Below are 23,356 nucleotides of genomic sequence, written 5' to 3' on the forward strand. Positions count from 1 at the left end.
AGGGAGTAAAGGTCTGTACTGGCTTAGTTTGGAAAGGATCACTCAGGTATTGCGGTAGCCAGACTGAAGTAAAATTAGCAACTGGCTCTGAAATTCAAGGTCTGTGATCCTCCAGCCAACACTGAAACCTCTGTAGTCCAGTAAGTGTATCTGGAAGCTGAACTACCTTCATATGGTTCTGCTTTAAAATATCCAGTTCAGTATTTATAGCAGCAGTTCCCCTGTATGAGTGTCAGCCTCCTACCTTCGCAATTAGCATTGACATTATTTTTAGGGATCCAAAATTCCTCCATCAACTGTGGAGTGTACATACGCACACTCCCCCCCCCCCCAAAACAAAGCTCTCATTCATACAAAAAAAAAACAGCAGAAAGCAGCTGCCCCTTCACAATGCTTTTACCAACAATTTGAGGGTTTGCTTTCCCCGCCCCCCCCAACTAATTACCAAGAACTAAACCACCGACATGTAGAAAACCCAAATCACATTTTTGTTTGGTTAACTGTTGAGCATTTGAATTCATGAGACTAATGTGAATCTTGATTTGACTTAGTTAATATCAACAAAAGAACTTGCACTGAACATCAGTCAGGGTCCATTTAATCTAGGCTCAAGGAAACCAGCATTAACCGCCACAGAAAAGGCGGCTAACATAATTTAAAATAAAGAGTTCCAGAATAGGGAGCTTAGAAACTTTCCTCATAGCCTCAGACAGTTAATTTATTACTTATTTGAAGTATAACAGTTTATATCTCTTACAGAGATATATTTCAGACAATTTGGACTATTCAAAGGGAGGGAGAGGCTCAACTCTTACTCAGTTTTAGTACACCGTTAAGCTTAATTTGCTTAACTTCAAAAAAACACAGCTTTTCATCCTAGCCAGTGGATGTGTGCACTTTCTCACAACTAATACAGCGATCCTTTTTAGAAGACAAAACCATTAACTCCCAGCTGGATGGGATCTGACTTGTACATTATCTGCAGAACAGCATGAATTCCAGCTCAGACAGAAATCATTCATTCTGTACTGACTGACTAGCCCTTGTCTAGGTGTAGGCATGATGCTTATCAAGGCTTGATAACAAACTGGTGACATCTCAAAACGTATTTTGTTCTTGGCATAACGACTTGTGTATGCTGTGACAACCATGCCATACACACATCGTTCTTCAGCGATATCTAGCATGATAATTAATATCAGTGTAAACTGAGTCATTTTTATAGCCATTTTACCTTGAAGTAAGTGACTAAAATGATAGGAGGATGAGCTGTACTCATCGGGCCCACTTTATTATCTCTTAATTTAGAAAATCAGTGTGGATAGTATGGAAATGGACATGTATAAGGAAATGTCTAGTCAAAATAGTTACATCTTTTGGGCATGTCCCATTTAAATACGTCAAACTCTGACCTTAATACCTAGTTAAAGTGGCTGACAGAGGTTCACACTTCTCTCAGTGCTGCTGGTTTCAGTGTATCTGAAAGCAGACTCAGAAACAGTGTGGTGTCTAATTTACTTGCAAAATCAAAGAATTCCGATTTCAGGGGTTTCATTTAAATGAAAATTCAGATTCTGGAGAAGAAAACAAAACCCACTAAAACAGGAAGGATGGTATTGTGGTTAAGTTTCTAGTATGGGGCTCTGAAAACCTGAATTATGTTCCATTCCTAGCCCTTCTGCAGACTAGCTCGCTCTGTGACTTTAAGCAAATCACTGAATCTCTTGGTGCTTCAGTTCCCCTTTTCTAAAGATGATGTTGCTGATTTGGTCAGTTTAGATAATGTGCGCTTTCATGTAAGAGCTACCATTTACAATATCAGCACAAGAGAGACTCTAACCTCAAAACACTCATACTAAAAGTTGTGACCCTATTTATTCGAACTGCTCTTACAAGAAAATAGCAATTTATTAGACTTGGAAAAATATTTTGATTGCTCATTGACAAGTGTCTTCATAACAATAACACAACCGAGCTGATTTAACATTCCCATATTAATTCCCACACTATTCACCCAGTTAGTATACCAAATTCCAAACAACATGCTATTCCACAAACACATTGGCCTGCCAGTTAATCCAGCTTCATAAGAGAATCAGTGTCTGCTTCTATTCTCAAAGATTAGGAGCAAAGCTGAAAGGGGGAGTGCCTGCTGATCTTCTAAGCCTTTCAAGTTTTTTGATTCCCCCCCCCCAGAGGACTATCCCTGCAGGGGGGATGAATTCAGCGGGTGTGGAGTGCCCCATAAGGGAATTTATACTGGGGAATACCATACATGGTATTACAACCTCCCCCCTCTTAGTGGTTTCACAGGGTGAGGAAAGGCTTGGATGAGTAAAGGAAGCTCTGCCTGCATTACACTGCTGCTAGTAGGGCTAAGTGTGTGGTTTTTGAAAAACAAACTAACAAACAGGCAAATGCCTCATGTATCCCCAACAGATACAGCACTCTTCTACCTTCAAAACCATCTTCTGAACCATGTTTTTTTTCCCTTGCTGCCTCCTGGCAGACCCTTCCTGGCATCCATATTCCCAGTGCTTTATGAACAGATTCCCTCCAGTCTTTGCCCTGTTTCTAGCCAGTAAGCCCTGCTCCTGCTGCACAAATGCCCAGTGATTCCTCTGAACTTTCTGTCATCTGCCAAGCCAGTGTTTACAAACTAGAGGTAAGAACTTTTAACAAAAGCTGAGTTTGTTCTTTATCCTAGCCCTTGGAGATTTACTGATATGACCCTTCAGGCCAAAAAGGGTTTACTTTCCTGCCCCACCAAACAAGGGAGAAGGGGGTATGGGATAGTGTCTCCCAGTCATTTTCTTTCTCCCCAGACTTTGCCTTTCTTTTCAGAGACCATCAGCACAATTTGTTTCTTCACATGAAATGGTACTTTGTGAAGAGGAGAAAAAAAGGCATTTCACAATGAAGGCTTTACTTACCAAATAGACTCTAAGACTATTTCACCTTGCAATAAGCAATAAATGCTCATTTAGCTGACTGACAGAGCAAAGATCAGAATCATCTGAACTGGCAGCAGTGCTTTCAACTTCAGTCATTTCTGGAGACTTTCTATGTGTGCTTTGCCCAGCAGCTCTGCACCGGCTCCAAATTTATGCACTGCCCTCTACCGGGTAGATGAATGAGTAGCCTCATTTTAGCCAATCCTGCCGGCGTGGGGCTCTTCCCAAGGCCCAGATTATGGGGATTTTAAGTAGAGAGAGAGGAAGTAAGAAAGTAAACAGAAGGATGGGAATGGGTGGTTGCAAAAGGAAACATGAGTGTGTAAAATTGAAGATATCCCAAGAAAGCTCAACTCGTGGGACCCTCAAGTCTCCTTCACTTATTACGATTGATGCCCACTTCTCCTGGGCAAGCCTTTTTAAGGCACCTTATGGAACACCCAGGCCACTCTTATTGTGATTCATGTAGAGGTGGAATAAAATTCCATGAGCAACAGCCTGACGCACTCAGCTTTTGGTGTCCAAGCTGGCAGGCTTACTCCATCACTCCCCTCAGCAACTGGAAGCTCACCTACTCATTCGAGCCCTGCCAAGCCCTGAAGCTTTGCAACTAAATATCATTACCACATTCCTGCTCAATGAAGAAGACTTTTTGGACAGACTCTTTGTCAGCTGCGCTACTCAGTACATGGCAGACAGACTGCACATGCACCTGGAGGATCTTTCCTTCCCCTGTGATTCTTACAAAATTAAAAATTACATGAGAGTAGAACAGCTTTCCTGGCACACCTACAGCAAACTGCAGCCAACCCCCATCTCATCTGAGAAGCACTCGTACCACTGTGCTGCGTTACAGCCATGCCGTGCTCCACTCCTTAAAGCCACAGTGATGGCAGGAGCCAACAGTGCGGTTACAGGAAGGTAGCTCGGCTGGGCGCCTCAGGGGCTAGGTGAGTAGTTGGAGGATCTGAGCTGTGCTTTTGGCTTGGATTTACCTTATTGTGACACAGTTAAGCACTTCAAGTCTCTCTTCTTTGGACAGGTGGCAGGGAGGAAGGGGGCTTCATCTTGCCTAAGTAGGCTTCAACCTGTTAAGGGCAAGGCCTGGTTTTACTACCTGTCTGTACATGAAGAATGCCTTACACAGAACAGCCATTGCATGGAGTGCACTATGCAAATGCAAATAGTGGCAAAACATTTCTCACTATTGCATGTTCAAATTCTAAAGTAAGTTTCAGTTCCACCATTCTTTCATGCTTTTGCTTTACACAGAAAAGCAGCTGAGCATCTCTCCCCCAGCTGCTTATGCCAAACCTTACCTTAAGTTCAGTTGCTCAAAAATTGTTTGAAAGAGGATTCTGAGCACAAAGTGACTCTTTGTGCCAGGTCTTAAAATGAATGATGAGCTCTGTTTCTCCAAATTCATGACAACTATACTCTCACATGACAGAAGCTAAGCAGTAAATTTTGGTGGCTAAAGCATCGTCAGAAATTTCCAGGTTCACCTATTGTATACTGGCTGCACATCACTGTAAGGTGCTGTATTGCCATCAGGTTAATTCAGTCTGTGACCACACTGGATTTTGAAAAGAACATTCAGTCTCAAAGCAGGAAATACATTCCCTCAACTTCATCCCAAAGGACACCTCACAAGTCTTTGCCAGCCCCTGCCCCCTTAATCATTTGACAGAAACTATTCTTTTTCATTGTCACTAAACATCGTGGTGACTGCGAGGGGAAAAACATCCTCTCTCTGCTCCTGATGTAAAGAAGCATTCTGGCTGCAAAACCCAGATGTCATGCTGCTTGCCTCTAACTGCACATGCTCTGGAAGCAATACATTCCTGTATTGACTCCAGATTCAAGAGTCAGTGGAATTCTTCACAAAGTTTCTGTATTTTTGCATATGCCTATGCAGATGAATTACTGTGCAAAGTATCTATTAGGGCATGTGGCTTCCAAAAAGACAAGGAATAATCAGAAGAAAGACTTCTGCTTGGCCTTTTAAATGGGTGTTGGTTACTCCCTCAAGAAACATCCTCTTTGGAAGAAAGCAGACTTTACTGGGGCCTGCTTAAGGGAGGACATAAGACGCTGGTTTAGTACTTGAGGTTTCAAATCTCCCTGTGGGTGAGCAGAACAGCATCCCAAGCCTCCTGAGCTGGCTGCTGGCGAGGTTACAAATACAGCTGGGGCTCTGAACAGTTACTTTTAAATTTGATTACCCGGTAGAAAACCCCAGGGAAATTCTGTTTTGAGAACTCAAAACCCAGTGTAGCATCTGCACAGTCCTCTCAGTGGAAGGATCTTATATTTCCCTGAATGTTTTTCTCACTAAAATTATTATTGGTCTAAACTTGCACCCCTTCTTGGACATACAAGTTACACATTAAGTCCTCTCACCTACTCTGTCCATGCCGACACGTTAGCTCTGAGGAGAGTGGCTATCTTCAGGTTAAAACTTCCCACGTTGGTTGCTCTTTTGCTTTTCTTGACATTTTTCCCCCACGTTTCGAGCTAAATGCCAGGTCAGAGCCTTGTTCATCACCTACCTCTAGCGTCCCCTCGCCTTCCTTTGGCCTCAGCGCACCCCTGGGCTCGGGCTTCCCAGGCAGCACCTCCTGCTGGGCCAGCCCGACCCAGCACCCGCTGCTGGCCGCCACCCACGGCCACCTCCTGCAACTCGCTGTGCCGGCCGATAAACAAAGGGAATAAAGAGTAAACCCGGGTTTTGTCGGACAGAAGAAACGGGGACACCCGAGGCGGGACACCTCCACCGGCGGCGTGGCGGGGCGGGGAGCCCGGGGTTCGGCAGCGGGGCAGCGCCTGCCCGCGGCCCCGGGAGCGGGCGCCGGGAAGGACCCCCGGGAGCGGGCGCCGGGAAGGACCCCCGGGAGCGGGCGCCGGCGCTCCGGCAGCCCCGGCCCCGGGCGCGCTCCGCGGGCAGCCCGGGCGCCGCGGGCACTTCGCCAGCCTGACTCATTCGGAAAGTGAAAGTGAAGCGGCGGCCACGTGTTTTCGGAGAAGGCAGGGGAGGAGCCGCCGGGCAGAAAAGCGCCGCCGCCGCGTTAAATAGAAAGCAGAGGCGATGAGCGGGCCCAGAGCGCTGGAAGTGCCGCCCGCCTGCCCGCCCCGCGGGAGCCCCGGCTCGCCGCGGCGCCAGGCAGGGCCCCCGCCCGGAGGATGCTCAGCCGGCCGCCGGGGCCAGGACTAGCCGCCGGGGCCAGGACTAGACTAGCCGCCGCGTCGCCGGGACCGCCGCGTCCCTGCCCGCCGCCCGCGCGTGTGCTGCGCCCCTCGGGGGCGGCCCCCGCCCGCCGCGCCCCGGGCGAAGGTAAGGGAGGGTATCTTTCTCGTGGGGTCCTCGGGAACCGCGACCCGCATCGAAACGCTCCTGCGCCGCAGTTGGAAGAGGTCAGATTTCGGAGGCGCGACAAGGGAGCCCTACGCGTTGTGCAAGAGCGTGGTGGCTTTGGGGGCTGTTGCCTCTTTTTTTTTTTTTTTTTTTTTTGTGTGTGTGCGTGTGGGTTTTTTTGCTTTTTTGTTGTTGTTGTTTTTTGTTGGCTTTTTCCTGCCCTTTTGGCTCAATGTCCGTGCTCAAGTCGGAGCTCTCTCGTGCCTGGTATAAAATAGCGGGAGAAACACTAAAGCGAACACGCAGTGGTTTTTGCACAGCACCGCTCTTCTCCAAGGACCCCGCAGCCCCGCTACGCGGTAGGAACCGGAGCAGCCCCCGGCGGCCAGAGCGGGACGAGCCGGGGCCGGGCCGGGACCCCGCCGAAGGTTCTGCCCCGGCGCAGTCGAGGCACCCTCGTACCGGACGCCAGCTCTGGCTTCCAGGCTGTGAAGACTGGCGTGTGCCCCGTTATTGCTCTGTGCCATTTGGAAGGGCACAGCGAACCCTCCCTTGGCTACAGACGGCTTCCGCTAGCGAGTCCTGCGATTTTTAGAGCTCGGGATTAGTGGTCGTTTCTCACCCACATGCCCTGAAATTTGGGTTTTGGTAACTTTAAATGCTAAGCGATAATCTGGGCCCAGTAATTGGAAAAACTGACATCAGTTTCCTTCTGCTGTGTAAAGAAAGCCCAATGCTGCTTTCAGCCTGTTATTTGCCAGCATAAGGATTTTACAACCCTCTTTGCTGTTTCAGGAGGTAATATGACCTAAATGAAACCAAACATCAAGTTGTTAAATTAGCACAGACAGGAATCCAGCTGCGTACTTTCTTTGAAACCCTCATTAGCATGTTACCCTGAACCATAAAATGGCTGAGGGATTCATTTCTGAGAATACTTCAAGGTTTCTCAAGAAGCTGCTGCTGCAGATCTATATCTGACTATAGGGATAAATCCTAAAGCCTATGCTTGCCAGTAAGGTCAAGGCAGCCAGCGGAGATGTATCGAACCACACTGTCAGAGGTAGGCATTTCAGGCCAAACTCATTCCTGGTGCAGCACTGCTAATTTCTTTGAAGTAACGCAAGGGATGAATTTAGACCCTCATGCTGAAAGATATATCAATAGGAAGCAATTTAGATTGGGCCACTTAAAGTGCATGTAATACAAAAAAGAGAGAGAGACTGAGGAGTAATGCTTTAAGGGATCATAGAGGTTGATTTGTGTAAGCATCACTATGTTGTAGCACTGCTGTCCCAAGGGAAAGCTGGGGGAATGGGAAATTGCCTTTTATGGCTGAGCCTCAGGTTAACAGGAGAGAGGAAAGTAGTTTTAGGATTGCTGTGTAAATTGGCAGCCTTACCAGCTGCCCTTCCAAGTTACACTTCTGTCACACAATGGCACCTATTCACATCACCCTGTTCACCAATTATCTGGAAACATACCCAGCTGCAGAGTTCACATCTTCACCCAATTTCTTTTTCACACAATGCACCAAATAATGATGTTGTCAGAGTTCTGACATCTCAGCTGGGATTTGGGAAGGGAAGGAGAGAGGAGGTGCAGAGAAACTGGTAACTCGGTTGTAAGGCCTTGTTGCTTTGTCCTCTAAAAACCTGAGAATCTGGTGGAGCACACACAAGATAACTTCACATTGAGAGGGTCCTGTCATTTGACTCTCTAGGTGCTGATATGCTTCTGTGGGCTCATAGCAGGGAAACTGCATTATCCTCTGTAGCTGTTGCTGATCCTTGCTAAGTATTTTTGGAGCTTTGGACTTTGCCATAGTGATAGACTACTAATCTTGTCAGAAAGCGAACGGTTGTTTGCCCAGTGTAAATTGGCAAATGAATATTTTATTATTTTATAATGGGTGGGAGGCATGTGAATGGAAGACTTGGTCATTCAGAGATTGCAGCCGCTTTTCTCTGAGGATCTCACATTGTGTTTCTCTTTGGCATTTCAGAATAGCTGCTGGAAAGCTGCCCTGCCGTAGCCACTGACGCTATGGAAGACCGCATCCGCTGGTCTAGGCTGTAGGATGGTAGCGCACAGCAAGGTGTCAGCAGATAATGCAGTTGCAGCAGACCCGAGACGTCTACTTGACCCTCCAGCACGGGATCGTTCGCAGGCTCGAGGCTACCACGGCCCAGGCCGGCCCAGCACTGTGCAGGCACAGAGCAACACGCACTTCCGAACCTTTCGTTCGCAAGCGGATTTTAGTAGCATCACTCGAGCAAGCAGCCTGCTGGATGCCTGTGGCTTCTACTGGGGACCTCTGACTGTCAATGCTGCCCATGAGAAGCTGAAGTCTGAGCCCGAGGGCACCTTCCTCATCAGGGACAGCACACAAAAGAATTGCTTCTTTGCCATCAGTGTTAAGACTGCGACTGGGCCCACCAGCATTCGGATAAACTTTCAGACTGGGCGTTTTAGCCTGGATGGCAGCAAAGAGACTTTTGACTGTCTTTTTAAGCTGCTGGAACATTACCTAAGCTCCCCGAGAAAGGTACTGGTTACCCCCCTGCGCAAAGTGCGTGTGCAGCCCCTGCAGGAGCTCTGCCGGAAGAGCATTGTGAAGACTTTTGGAAGAGACAACTTAAACCAGATCCCACTCAATCCTGTTTTAAAGGACTATCTGAAATCCTTCCCATTTCAGATCTAAGTACAGCATTAACTGTATAGGGACACATGAGAGATGTGTAAAGAAATCCAGCTTTCTGGGTTTTTAAATATGTTTGACAGTGAGCAAACTTATTTTTGTAGCAATTTACTGTATTTTGGGATGGAACTTGAACACTTGACTTCTTATGTTTACAAAAACTGTTTGCACAAACCTGGGGTTTTAAAACACTGGGATAATTTTTCTGCCAAGCAGAGTATTTTATTATTTTATAATATTTTTAATGATATTAACATAATAAACTTTATTGTGAAAGTTTTTAAAAAAAAAAAAAGCTTTTCTGATTTTAGTCTTAAAGGTTCTGGTGCCTATCCTGCTGACAAACTTTAACTGCTAATTGAGCATGTAAGTGCCGTCAGGTCTCCACGTGGTCCTGCTCTTCACCCTACCAGGCTAGCCTGTTTTAGTGGTACTCCAACAGACAGACGATTCCTGCCCCCAAAAGCCTAAAATAGAAAGATGCAAGTAGACAATGTACTCAGGATGAATCTGCCAGGAATCTAGCTCTCCTCTAAATCCATGAGAGCAGGAGCAGTGTGCTAAGGCTACAGTGGTGCATAGTTTTTGAAAGAGTGAATCAAACCTTTGGCTGAGCTGATTGTACCAACTCTGGCTTGCCTTATTTCTATTAAAAGCTACAAGGCTCTAAGCGAGAAGAGGTTGCTGCCTGACACAACCAAACAACATGAATGTTGGTGGGGAAAAATAAAACTGCCCAGAAATGCCATTCACACACTTTAAAAGGTTGTGAACACTGTAGCATTTTGATGCATTGGGGGAAGGATAGCTTAGTTCTCTTTAAACTGGCATACACAGAAGGACAAAGGTGCAGACATCTTTAGACTTCAAAAAGGTGTTTTTTGTCTTACATTCTTGGCAGACTTGATATTTTAAAAGAATCAATGACTTAGCTCCATGACAGGATTCAGAGAGCATAAGCCTATAGATTTGTAGCTGTATCTTCTGGTGGCTAAACTGCATTCAAAGAAAGTTAAAATATATTAGACTGTTTTGTAATACCATTTGTAGGAAATTGGTGACAGCATCACTGGGTTTCTATCTGCTCATAAAATGCAAAACCAGTACCCCATGGAGCTGTAACTGTGAATGACTTGAGATGCTGACTTTGGCAAAATGTCACCTGCACTATGATAAAGTCATTCTCCCCTCCCCCAGGCATTTCCTGAAATCCATGAAAAGCTGACTTAGAAAACCAGCTGAACCAAATCACTTCAAAGAAAGCACAGTCTTTCACAGAAATGTATATCAGCACAGATCTACAGTGCTTACTGTAACTGTAAGCAGTAAATGAAGTAATCTTTAGAGTTTGGAAGATAAAAGGTCTCTCCCTCTACTGTAGTTCACATTCCTTTTAAAACTAAAGCCACTTTTAGGAAACATTGTGTGTTGTATAGTGTTCCGTACTGAGTAATTTGTTTAATATAATTTACTCTACAAAATCAGTTCTTGCATCATTGATGGTTCTTTGGAATAAATAGGTTTCCTCCTCAAACATGACTAAGGATCACTTAGACCAATCATCATTGGACATTGTGAAAAAGGATAAAAGAATGAACGTACAGGCAGTATCATGTAACCCCTTACTGTGCTGCTTCCCCAGAAATGTTCTTTGGATCAGTCCTGCCTAGCAGTCTCCCATTCCCTTGTCAGCCCTCTCTGGCTGAGATTAGCAGACAGTATTTCTGCTTAATTCTAAAACTGGAATTAGTTGCCAAATGATGCATTTTCCCACAGCAGCTGCAAAGATATAAATTGGGGAAGTAGTGAATACTGAGCTATGCAGCAGAGAGCAGAGCAAAGCAACTGCCTGAATGTGAATAGCTTTAAGAAGTAAAATTGGTGGGGAAAAAAATAAACCTCAACAGTCTTTGTAGGGTGAAAGCTGCCAAACTGGTTTGCTGTCAGCAGAGATTGTTATGCCTTTCCCTGTTGTCTTTTCCCAGCCCCCACTGTAGTATCTTTTAACCCTTCAGGCCCCAAACTAATGACTCTTGCCTTGCTATATAAATGGGTGTCCACATGACAGCATTAATGGTAGGACAAGCACAAAGGTGCTTAGAAAGTTCTCCATTACCCTTGATAAAAACAAACAAGACCTTAATATACGGTAAAGGGCTTCCCACTGAAAGGCGTGGAATGAAAAGCATAACGATTGCGCCCATTTAATTTTCTTCCTGGCAGAAACAAACCTAATTTCTTTCTCCCTTTTATTAGAGTAAGTTTAGCAGAAATGATCCACGTGAAGTATCTAAATCCCTTCATTTTGTCTTTAAAATGAAATGCAAACATGGGATAGCTCAGGAAAAAAATATAATCAAAACTACGAATAAGAACAAGAAGGTCAGAATTATATAAAAGGTCTCTTAAGGAAAGAGGAGACAAAGCTGGCTTGTATTTTTAAACTATATCTCTTTTCACTTGTCTTACTCTTCTTCCCCTTCCTTCCTTTCCTTCTCTCATTCTCTTTCTCCCCAGCATACAATATAGTGGCCAGGCAGATCCTCTTTCTAGCAGGTATATGTAGGTTTCTCCAAAGCAGCTCAGAAACCCTAACCACAGTACGTGTGTTCACAGTGTCGCTCTGACTTGCCCTCTCTAAGAGCTAATGAAGGGCTCTCTGAAATGTCTTTTACCTGTGTGCACTGATTTAAGGACTCTCTCACATCTAAGGGGCACATTAGGAGTCTCCTGAAGATTTCTGTTGTAATTCCAGCTGTCAAATCTCTCATCCTCTGTTTAATAAAGCACCAGCAAGGTCAAACAGGGAATTTGGGGTATTCTGCACCTAAAGCAATGGAACCACATAACTGTTCAGTGATTTTAATCCTCCCTGCTAAATAGTACTTGAAGGGTGGTGTTTCCAGCCCCTCCCCCTCTTGCCCAGCTCTTTCCTCTGACCTTTTCAGTCCTGGCTGTGGCTGGAAAGTGAAGTAAACAGTCAATCTGCTACAGGACTATGGAAAAATCTGAGCCATGATCAGGAGCCAAGCAAAAGCCTTGTTTTCTGAAGAACTGCAGTATTTATAGTTAGTGGGAAAAGGACAGCTTTAAAATAATACCATTTGCTGCATGGCTGTCTCACCTGTGAGGACCCTGGGGGCTCTCTGTCCTACAGAGAGCAGCCCGGTGGGAGCTGTGCAGCAGGGTCCTCCTGGGACACCACCCCAGCCCTGTTCTAGTGCGATGATCCCGTGACCGTACACACAGCAAGACTCAGGCTTCCTGGCTTTTTAAAGACTGAAACACACCTTTGCTTTCAGAGTAGGTTAATTTACATACCATGTTGCAGCTATAAAATGCTAACGAATAGAGCTAATTAATAGAACTGTAGGTGTTCAGAGAACCTGGTTAATTAGCTGTGAAGAAGCTACTGAATGCTCAGTAGGAGCCTTTTGAATGACAAGCATAACCTTACCCGTTGTGAAGCTGTGGTCACACTAATTCTGTTATGATTGAAGTCATTTACAAGAAGCGAGGCTTCAGCTGCAGTCAGCACTGATGCTATTTTCAACAGTCAAGAAAAAAGTGTCCCCTAGGGCAACACGCTGGCTGTATCTAGCCATCAATACTCTTCACCCAGCTTGTACTTAATCCTCTATTGAACAGTGTATCCACCTCCTGAGCCTTCTCCTTCAGATCTAGTGTCAGCCCTTTCTGTTGTGCTGGGCTGTTATTCAGTCCCTGGCTCTCCTTCCACCCCTCCATTCATAGTGCTGACAGCTGTGTGAGCAATGCATTTATTCATTAATTCCAACTTTAAGACAAAGGCTGTGTAACAGTGACTTAATTCAGACTCTGCATTGGTTTCTGTGCAGTCAAAGTGTAAGCTAACAACTGCATGTGCAGTAGGTTTCCAGGATGTTTCTCCCAATTGCAAGGAAGGGCCATTCAAGACTTTTCATTGCCACTGACTTGCCTATTGTCAGACTTCTGCCTAGTACTCAGACTGTGTCACTGTATCTGACTTTTTCCTCCACAGCTGTTTCCCAACATAGCAGCCAAATTTGGTACACTCGGGTCCAATTTGCTCTTTGTGTCACCAGGGAATAACAGAAACGTGGGCCAGCAGGGAGCTTTGTCGTGGTTTAACCCCAGTTGGCAACCAAGCACCACACAGCTGCTCGCTCAGCACCCCAGCCCCCATGGTGGGATGGCAGAGAGAATCGTAAGGGTAAAAGTAAGAATACTCGTGGGTTGAGATAAGAACAGTTTAATGATTGAAATAAAATAATAATAATAAAAAATAATAAAAATAACTGTAATAATAATTGTAATGAAAAGGAAAACAACAAAAAGAGAGAGAGAAACAACATCCAGGAAAAACAAGTGATGCAATGGCTCATCACCTGCCAACCGACACCCAGCCTGTTCTTGAGCAGCGATCACTGGTCCCTGGCCAACTTCCCCTAGTTTATATGCTGAGCATGACATCATATGGTGTGGAATATCCCTTTGGCCAGTTTGGGCCAGCTCTCCCAGCTATGCTCTCTCCCAGCTTCGCTCTCTCCCAGCTTCTCGTGCACCTCCTTCCTGGCAGAGCATGGGAAGTTGAAAAGTCCTTGACTTAGTACAGGCACTGCTTAGCAACAACTAAAACATCAGTGTATTATCGCATTATTCTCATACTAAATCCAAAACACAGCACTACACCAGCTACTAGGAGGAAAATTAACTCTACCCCAGCCAAAATCAAGACACGTGTAAAGAAAAGCCCAACTCCTCCCACCTGTCCAACGTGTAACCACTGCCTAACTACAGCAAAGCAGCAAAGGCCAAAGAGTCAGAATATAAACTCCTGACCGACAGATGGGTGAGTTAGCCACATGACAGAAGTATTTCCCCTCTTTCTGGACCTCGGTGACATGCTCTGGATGTTGTTATTGAAGACAAGAATGATGGAGATGATGCTTATGCATAGCGAAGCAATTACCCTATACTCTTCAGCTATGAGACAAGCAGATATTGTGAGGCTGGAATAGCAGCCAAACAGAATAAAGCAAATAACTAACAGTGCCACAAGCCACATTTGCTCAGCTTCCTTCATTCTGCTCCCCTTGATAATATTGGCAAGGCAAAGTACAATCACCTTTCTGTTGTAATTTTAATCTTAGTTATAGATTTTTTACCTCCCAACCATGTACAAGAATGAAAAAAACAGTCATCCCTCTCAAGGAGTTCTGTCTCCTTCTGTGAATCACTACTGCCTGGTCTGCTTTTGCTTGTAATCACAAAGGTTCATCTTCACTAACAGAGAGTACTGGGTTGTTTTCTTTTTTGTTCCCTGCTGCTAACTGAAATAAAGCAAATGTGAAGATTTGCTCTTTTTTTTTGCTGAATAAAATCCACTGGCCACTGTGCTGTGCTTGTAGCTATGCATAATCCCTCCAGACGTGGCTATGGGACTAAAGTTCTGACTGAGTGGCAAAAAAGGGGAAGTTTCTTTACATGATTAGTATGTTTTTAATCAGAGGCTTCTTACACACTTATCCATTGCCAAACGCTTATCACTTCTTCCACAGAAATACTCGTTCATTGCCTCTTTCTTCCCAACGTAATTAATGCCTCTTTAGTTCTATTTTTGTTACAGGAAAGGGTTATTTGGTTTAATCTTAACAGTATCTTTGTTTACACACGATTCTGAGTTCTACAGAATTGTCTATACTGAATATGGTGGACCAAAACATGCTCAGGTTTACAGTGAGATATTCCATGGGCAGATCCAGAATGGTGCCAGGATGTAAGAGGACACTCTGACCCCGGCATCTGTGCACTGGCAGTTTTGCATGGGCTCAGGATGTATACAAGGTGTTGTTATCTTAATGCGACTTGTGGATTAGATCTAGTGATCGTCAGTGGCACATTAGTTCCACAAAGCCCCTTTACTTATATTTTACAGCATCTTTGTATGCCTTTGAAGGCTAAACAATACCCATACATTCATCAAGTTTGACTTTCTGTGTATAAACAAAGGACTCAGAAGTTTCACCAGGAATTTTCTGCAGCGCAGAAGTTATTCCTGCAAAGCGCACAGTCATGCCTGCTGCGTAAGAGAACATTATTGAAGCCAGTTATGTGTAATTAAACTTAGTATAGTTTACTGAAGGATGTCAAGCACTAAAGAATTTACTGTGTTCTTCCATATGCTTCCACCAGTTAACACACTGGCTGTGTTACAATGCAACTTACCTTTTCCAATCATCAACACGTCCGGCCAGTCACAGTTCTCTTTCCATTTGGGATTACAATAGCAGCATGGCATGGATGCAGGTGGAGAGGGAACAAAGTCCTAAAGTAGATGGTGGGACATTTTTTCTTCTTACCTGACAGAATAGGACTGGGCACAGGCTGGCTTCTTTTAGGTAAGGTGAGCTAGTCGCCATGCAGGACTTACTGAGCTTGGTAACAAGAGAGAAAAGAGAAAAGTCTTGATCATCAATCTTAGTTAAGCACATTGGGAAAGGACAGGAGTCTGAAGTTGTTATAAATCAAGTTCCGCCTTCTCTCAGGCAGCTGAAATGCAGATAGTGAAGAAACTGTAACTACTGTGCTAAAATAAGATGTGCAGGCTACACAGAAGAGAGACCTGGAAAGATGGACCCGGTAGGATAGTTAAGTAAGGTAAGTAGTTTAGGCCTTTCCTTAGACACTATCAAATCCCTTGGAAATTCTGTGCTCTGTTTTAGTTGGTTTTCATAGACATCCTGGCTCTGTTAAAAAAGCAAAAAACTATTTGGCCCTTCCTTATTCTACCACTAACTACCCTCCTGATACTCTGCTGCGGACTTTGAGTAGTAGAAAAGACATCAGTGGTTTCAAGAGTCAAGACACATAATACACAGGTGAACATGTTAATGATGAGAAAGGAGAAGTATGAACTTAGTAGTGACCAAGAAAAAAAATAGGAAAAATAATTAGCAAATTTTCAGAGGAAAGTAGTAAAGGGTGGCTTTACTGTGATGAATGCTGGGACATTTAGTGGTGGTATCAGCAGAAGCAGAGAAGAGGGGATAGGGAGACAGCCTAGGAAGGAAAGCACAAGTGGGATCAAATCTCAAAGTGTGTACTTTCCAAGGAGCCATCCTTTAATTTGGTTACAATGCTCCCAGGTTAGGTCAGGATAGAGTGAATAGTTACCAGTGTACTGGCAGATTAATATGTTGTCAGTGTAAAGGAAACCTTCTAATTAAGCTACCTTTATCTTAGACTGAAGATCTTAGATGATTACACCAATCCCTTCCATCTTTCACTAAGTTTAAACTGAAAATAAGGTGCTTTACTGTACTGGTCTAATGGGCACCCTAGAAGTAGCATTAGCACAGGACAGCCAGCAGCCGCGTGAAATTGTGGGAGCATGGCATTCCCAGCACTGTATGGTTCCCACGATCCTGAATTGAGGGACACTTTGCAAGACACGGTGTGAATGCAAAGAGCTAGGGACGATACTGTAGACCCATTAATTCTCTTGGTAAATCTGCTCTAGTCTCAACATTTACACATGTTGTGGGGAAAAAAAAATATTAACTGTATTCAATTGAAGGTTCATTACAACAGAACATACAAACACCTGGAATGAAATGTTCAGTCCAGTGAAATCAATTTCCAGGGAAGATCAACTTTTCTACAGATACTACTATTAAATAACAGTAAGTATCTTTTAAAAATTAACCCTAAGACCTATGGTTACATCATGAAGATTTCTTACTTGATAGAGCCCCAGCAAACTCACAGGTTGAGGGTGATGTGAAACCATATTTATGCTGTTCAGTTTTGATACTGAAAGTGTGTACACAAAATTGCGTGCAGTTTCCTGCCCGATTCCTTCCAGCTCTGCAGAGCATTTGCAAGTCTCCCCTGTGCCCTTCAAACTGAAACTGATAACTGTGTTACATTTTCACCCTAACCAAACTTTCCCCAAATCAACTTCCCTACAGCAGAAACTAATTATTACTGGAATTTGAGTCAGATTGAACTTTCAGGCTGAGATTTGGGTTATCCTCTCTGGGATTTGAACAACTTCTGGTTGCAGACAGAGCACTGAAAACAGAAGTGAATGTAAAATATTGTCCCAAAAACATTACAACACAGACTTGACTAAGGCTTACAGATTTTGTAACACTAAGTGAAATAGCCTCGTTTGGTTATCTCTTGACCTGCCTATATGCCATCACTCTTCAGGGAGTTTAGAGGGATCTGGACATGGAGTTGGTATATCCTATAAACTCATGACACTGAAGTAGGATAGGTATGATCTCTAACATTATCACTAGGATAAATCTGGAAGATACATATGCTATGAATGAGTAAGGCTAATAGCTACTTTCTTAGCTCTCCCCAGATAAAAACCAGTAACCTTCTCGGTAGGCTCCTGTGGCATGTATTCTGCATACACAATCTGTTTATAAATAGTTTTGGCAAATGCTTCAGAGATTATTTATGGTTTTCTGTCCCCCTTACACTCACATTTGCTCTCACCAGGTAAGCTGTTCACACCAGCTTCTTTAAACAGCTGACTTAGGTGCTTTCAGATACAGATGCTTAACTGCCAGGGGGCAATTAGATCTGTAAATTAGGTGCCTAAAAGACTTTGTGTGAATCCTTCCCCAGGTTTCTGCCTGGTTCCAAACAAGGCCAGCTATACAAAGTAAAATAAAGTGAGCTTCACAAGTATTACATAGCAAGTGCTTTCTGTTTAAAACATCCTGAAGCAAGTGTTTTCTGTTTAAAACATCCTGAAGCTACAGTTCAGTACCTCAAGCCTTTTTCAACCATGAGATAGGAATTTCCCTTTTCAAATAGAGGATCTTGTTTATCTAATCTTGAACAGTTAGTCAAGAATTATGTGATTTATGGTAAATCCATCACTGTCCTGTGACTAAATGTACCAATTGTAAAGTACTATCTTAGGCAAACACAGGTCTATGATTTGGAAAACCAGGAAGAAGGGAAGAGCAGGAAGAACTATGGTTTTGTGGGAAGAGAAAAAAAATACATGTCAGAGTGTCATCAAAGTGTGTAGAACTAGCAGCCAACAGAAGCTTTTCCCAGACAAGACGGTATAACAGCACAGTAGTCCAGAGCACAAGCTCTGTGTACTCTTGAAGTCCACAGCTCTGCAACATATCGGGTAGCTATCACCTGTATGTGTTGGGCATGTGCCATTTTTGTATAATTGTATGCAAAGTAGATGGTGCCTTTCTTAAAGGTAATAATTTCAGTTCCAGTATTCTTAGCCCAGCATATTTGGTAATCTAATTTCCGTTTTCTTACAAGAATTTCTGGCTGCTGTATATTTTCTAATTACTGTTGCTGCACAGGAAAAGCTAGTGACTGGATGAGCTGTGTTTAGTAGAGCATATGATCAACCTGCTGTTCAGTGTAAATTTGCTATAGTTCTCCTCTCTATAGACATTAATATGGTCCAGGTGTACAATGGCATTTACAACCAATACGGTTCTTATAATTTGCCAGCTATGCCAAATGATTCCTCTAAGTTTCCATTCAGTAAAGAAAAGAAAAAGAAGGCTGCAATGGGAGAAATCTTAGACTTTACAGGGGATTCACGACTAGCCCAGAGGGCAGAGCTGTCTAAACCATCTCAAGCCTTAGGCACAAGCTGTGTTACAGCATTCAGTATGCTGTTGTACACTGGGTTTGTATACACTTCCAACAACCAATACGTGTACATCTGGTGCTGTAATTCATCAGCTCACTCTAAAAAGCAGTTAACTCCTTTCTGGAGTGGATAGCTGAAGCAGCAGGAGTCTAGAAGAAGGTTCAGAGATTATATGAGTGTTTTCACACAGGGACAGTGGTTCCTGGGTTTCTCCATCTTTCTCTAAAGCCTGAGAAGCCAGACATAGTAAGCATCTCTTGCGGTTGTGCAGATGACCTTCTCAGCTAGCCTGTTTGTCCTTAGGGACAGACTGAATGTCATGATGGGAGTGCAGGTCAGATTGGCAATTAAGGGATGTTGTTAAGGGATGTTTTTTTCAACATGCTGCAATGTCATTTGTCCTCAGGAATTAAATAAGAATATCTCACCTAATTTGTGTGTTGCAGTTGTAAAGGTTCCAAGCACTGATGAGACTTTAAATGTCTTCAACTTTCTGCCAGGGACACACAGTTTTGAGGACTTTATGCTTAGTACAGAACACACCAGGATCATCTGATATCTTCTAATATGCAAAGTGGAATGAGTGACCCACATGTCACTCTGGCCTTGAATTTTATGAACAGAAGCCATGCACATATTGGTCAGAGGGATTTTCTCTGGCATCTAAATGCAAATAAAGGAGGACAGGTTTTGTTTTAGGAGCAGAGAGTGGGAAGGAATGTGAAATAGCAGGGCCTACTGAAGCTGTAAGGCACAAAGGATGCTCCAATTAGCCACAGAAGTACTTGGGATAAGAAAAGAAAAGAGGAAAGAATGGAAATTCAGCCTTTGGGTGAAGTGCTGCTGAAACAAGGCTTAGGACTCCAAACTCCAATCAAGGAAACTATCCATGCCCTGTGACCCTGGAATCTTGCATTATATAGTTTGTACAAAATATCTATTCATAAATAGTTTGAGTGAAGGATTAGAACTCAAACTCATGGGCAGAGCCCTTTCCAACAAATTATTCTACACGTCATACTACTTTATCTTGTAATCTCCCTGCAGCTTTTAACTGTATGGATAATTTAGACTGATTTTTCACAGCACATAACAGAATGTCTATCATCTTTTTTTTGACCATTAGGCAACACTGCAAGGGTTTCAGTAACAGAGTACTCAGTAAAGAGAGGTTTGGCTTTTTTTTTAGTTCATTATGGCCTTCTCTTCTCTTTCTGTTTTCTTTCCAGTCCTTTTACAGCTGCCCTACTGAAACCACAACAAATTCTACATCTTTCTGACAGCAGGATAAAAGTCTTTTGATTCGAACTCTGCATCTATAAACCTCCGCATGCCTTCATTCCCTTACTTGTGCAATGGATATCATGCTCTAGTCCTGGAAGATTTACTGTACTACACACATGTATTTAGAGCCTTTAACTCTGGGGAGTAAAAGTATAAAGGCCTAGGTATCAAGAAGTATTTGCTGATTATTTTCTTGTATGTCTAAGTATTATTTTATATCTACTTTTAAAACAAATATGCCTAATGAGGAAGAAGTTGTCTATGTGAACTGCACAACTTGTACTGTGTATCTTTTTATTATGCTTTGGAACTAATAAAACCTAGGTAATCTTTCTTCCTGAGAAGTGTAACTTGTGCTCTGTATGCAAAACCATACAAAAACTCATTACCAAGGTGAATACAATGACAATTTCAATCACAGATATTAAAATAGCTGAGGACTTCCAAATCTTCACTAGAATCATAGAATCACAGAATGTCCTGAGCTGGAAGGGACCCACAAGGATCAAGTCCAACTCCTGTCCCTGCACAGGACAACCCCAAAATTCACACCATGTCTCTGAGGGTCTTGTCCAAGTGCTTCTTGAATAGCGTCAGGCTTGGTGCCGTGACTGCCTCCCTGGGGTCCCTGTTCCAGTGCTCCACCACCCTCTGGGTGAAGAACCTTTTCCTAATACCCAACCTAAACCTCCCCTGGCACATCTTCCTGCCATTCCCTTGGGTCCTGTCATCAGTCTCCAGAGAGGAGAGATCAGCGCCTGCCCCTCCTCCTCCTCTTGTGAGGAAGCTGCAGACTGCGATGAGGTCTGCCCTCAGCCCCCTCTTCTCCAGGCTGAACAAACCAAGTGACTTTAGCTGCTCCTCATACGGTTTCCCCACTAAACCCTTCACCGACTTTGTGGCTCTCCATGAAGACATAAGTAAGAAATATACAAAGACATTTGTGTCTTTGTGAAAAGACACAAGTGAGAGGTATAGGTAAGGCTATGCCTGTATACTAAGTATAAAGTGAGGACTACACAGTCCAGGGCTGCCTTTCTCAGACATCTGTATTCTCCTTGCTTTCCTACGTATGTCATTTCTTTTGTCATTTCAATCCAGTTTTAAGAAGATGGTGATTTTAAAGTGCAGCATATTTCACATCAGTCCAAAATATGTTTTGGGATTGGAAGCCCAGATAGTTCTGTTTTAGCATTGACATTTCTACTGGGGAAGAATAATCTCTTCTGACTCTTTCAAGTTTAAAATACCACAGTTCATCTGCCAGACCTGAACTTATGATCCAGGTAAAAGGGAAGGATGACTGCTGCATACAGTCTGCTGTAGTTATTCTGTGTACAAACCATTATCTGTTAATATTGTATACAAGTCCAGCTGAAGCCCAAAGGCAATTGCATATAAATGCTAAATACAACCCATAGGCATACTTGAAGCTGGTATAAATAGACTTTGAATGAATTGATGAGTACATGTGTAATTCCACTAGCTTGGATGCTGGCCGTTGGTGGAACAAAAAAAAAAAAAATCACTGCAGGGCCAGCTTGAAGCAAATGCCAGGTTTAACTAATTGCCAGCAGTCTTCAGGGCTTCTTACAGGGCCTAATTCAATCTCTACTGAAGTCAACAGAACTGAACTCAAAACTAACCTTGAGAGAAAATGTTTTCTCTCTAAAGGAAAATTCTCTGCAAAATCTGGGAAGACTGTAGCATGTCAGAAGAAAGCATCCTGGAAAGCTGTGAAAATTTGGAAGGAGGTAATGCATTCAAGAGAGCCAGAGAAAATATGAGCTGAGTTTTGAAAGAACTGCACAGAGGGAAAAACAACTGCAAGGGCATACAGGTAGTTCTCACAAGTTCTCTTGCCAGCTGTAATCTCTGCCATGAAAAAGGAGTCCCAAGTGCAGAACAGTTATACAGGTAGTTTAGAGCTTTTTACTCCAGGATTCAGACACGTTACATAATCCAGAACTGTCCTAAAGCTGCTCAGTTTTGACTCACAACAGTGATGGTCTGAGCCCTTACTGTGGACTTTGAGAAGCCACTTAATTAATTGCCATACAAATTATGCTACTGTTGGTCCAATTTTTTAAAGTACAAACTTATTGCAGGCCTGTTTTAACAGCCTCTAGTGCCTGAGCTGAAATGAATGCATTCTTTTGTTCAAGCTTAATCCACTTTAAGTGCACAATTACGGTAATATGCTGATTGTAGAGAAAAAAAAGGAGGGGGAAGAGATACCTATTAAACACCTTCATAAGATAGTGTATTTTTAAGTAACCATGAGCAAAATATTTATGAAACTGCCCCAGTCTGAGTCATAAAGCCTTTATGTAGTAGACAGATTATGAAAGTAGCTTGTCCTCACTAGTTATAAAACATACAGAAGGGGCTGAATTTTAAATACTGTCCATTGGGTTAGGCAGTCATTTATATGGTTAGATTAAGACAGCTTTGGCCAAGTGAAGTTCTGTAAAATAGCACCTTGCAAAATTGTTCCAGAATCTAGAGGCTTCACCTGTGGAGACCACATGTCACCATGTCAAAACAGATTAAGGGAAAAGAAACTACACTCAAAATATTAATAACTACAGTCTAGTCACTTTTACTTTAATCTCTTGTAGTCTTCCTTTTTCTTAGTTGCATAATGAAAAGCACAGATTGTACAGTATGTCACTGTAGCTCAACAGGCACTGGCATCCAAACACAAGAAAAACAAATCCCTTCCTTTTAATTCAAGTCCATCCTGCTTCCCATGACTTCCTGTCCTCCAGCGCAGTTCAGTTCCTAGGAAGAGTTGCACAATACAAATATACTGTTGCCTGTGCTAACAAAATAATTGACCTGCCATGAAAAAGCTGGCATAAATATTATCTTCTCTTGATAACTGCTAAACAGCTAAATCGCGTGTGGTAATGCTGTTTGCTATTAATGTCATTTTAAAGAGACATAATGCTTACAAATCTAAACAGAACAGCCAGTGGCCTGTTCCATGCAGGTTATATAACAAACAGCACATTTTACTGTAAAACAACTACACCAGAACCACTGCAGTTAACGAACATATCTCACAGTCCTTTAAATTTGCTGGTCAGATATGATCCTCCAGGAAATTAAGGGCAGAGAAGGGGAAAAGAGTACCATCAAACAATACTTACTAATGTTATTTGATGGAAGAGGAGAACCAGCAGCTTTTTACTGAACTCAGTTTCTGCTTTACAAATCAGTTCAGGTTTTCTGCTCTGTATAGTTCAATATTAAGAGGTTTCAGGAGGATGAGCTACTCATTATCCCAAACCTAGTCCAGTTTTATTAATTTTACTGTAAGCTTAAATGAAGGAAATATGATCAAGTTGGAGCTTGGACTTGAAAACACTAGCCCTGTTTTGGAAATACTCCAGTCTGTAATC

General features: G+C 43.2%; 1 protein-coding gene across 1 annotated transcript; it reads left to right on the top strand.

Moving 5' to 3' along the window:
- The first annotated feature begins 5,774 nt into the window (after positions 1 to 5,774).
- Positions 5,775 to 9,317, top strand: SOCS1 (suppressor of cytokine signaling 1). Its single transcript, XM_064461919.1, has 2 exons — positions 5,775 to 6,288; positions 8,315 to 9,317. Exon 2 carries the CDS (start codon positions 8,390 to 8,392, stop codon positions 9,011 to 9,013), a length of 624 nt encoding a protein of 207 aa, XP_064317989.1. The 5' UTR covers positions 5,775 to 6,288; positions 8,315 to 8,389; the 3' UTR covers positions 9,014 to 9,317.
- The last annotated feature ends 14,039 nt before the right edge of the window (positions 9,318 to 23,356 follow it).

The sequence above is a fragment of the Phalacrocorax carbo genome, chromosome 10, assembly GCF_963921805.1.
Source record: "Phalacrocorax carbo chromosome 10, bPhaCar2.1, whole genome shotgun sequence".
Lineage (NCBI taxonomy): Eukaryota > Metazoa > Chordata > Aves > Suliformes > Phalacrocoracidae > Phalacrocorax > Phalacrocorax carbo.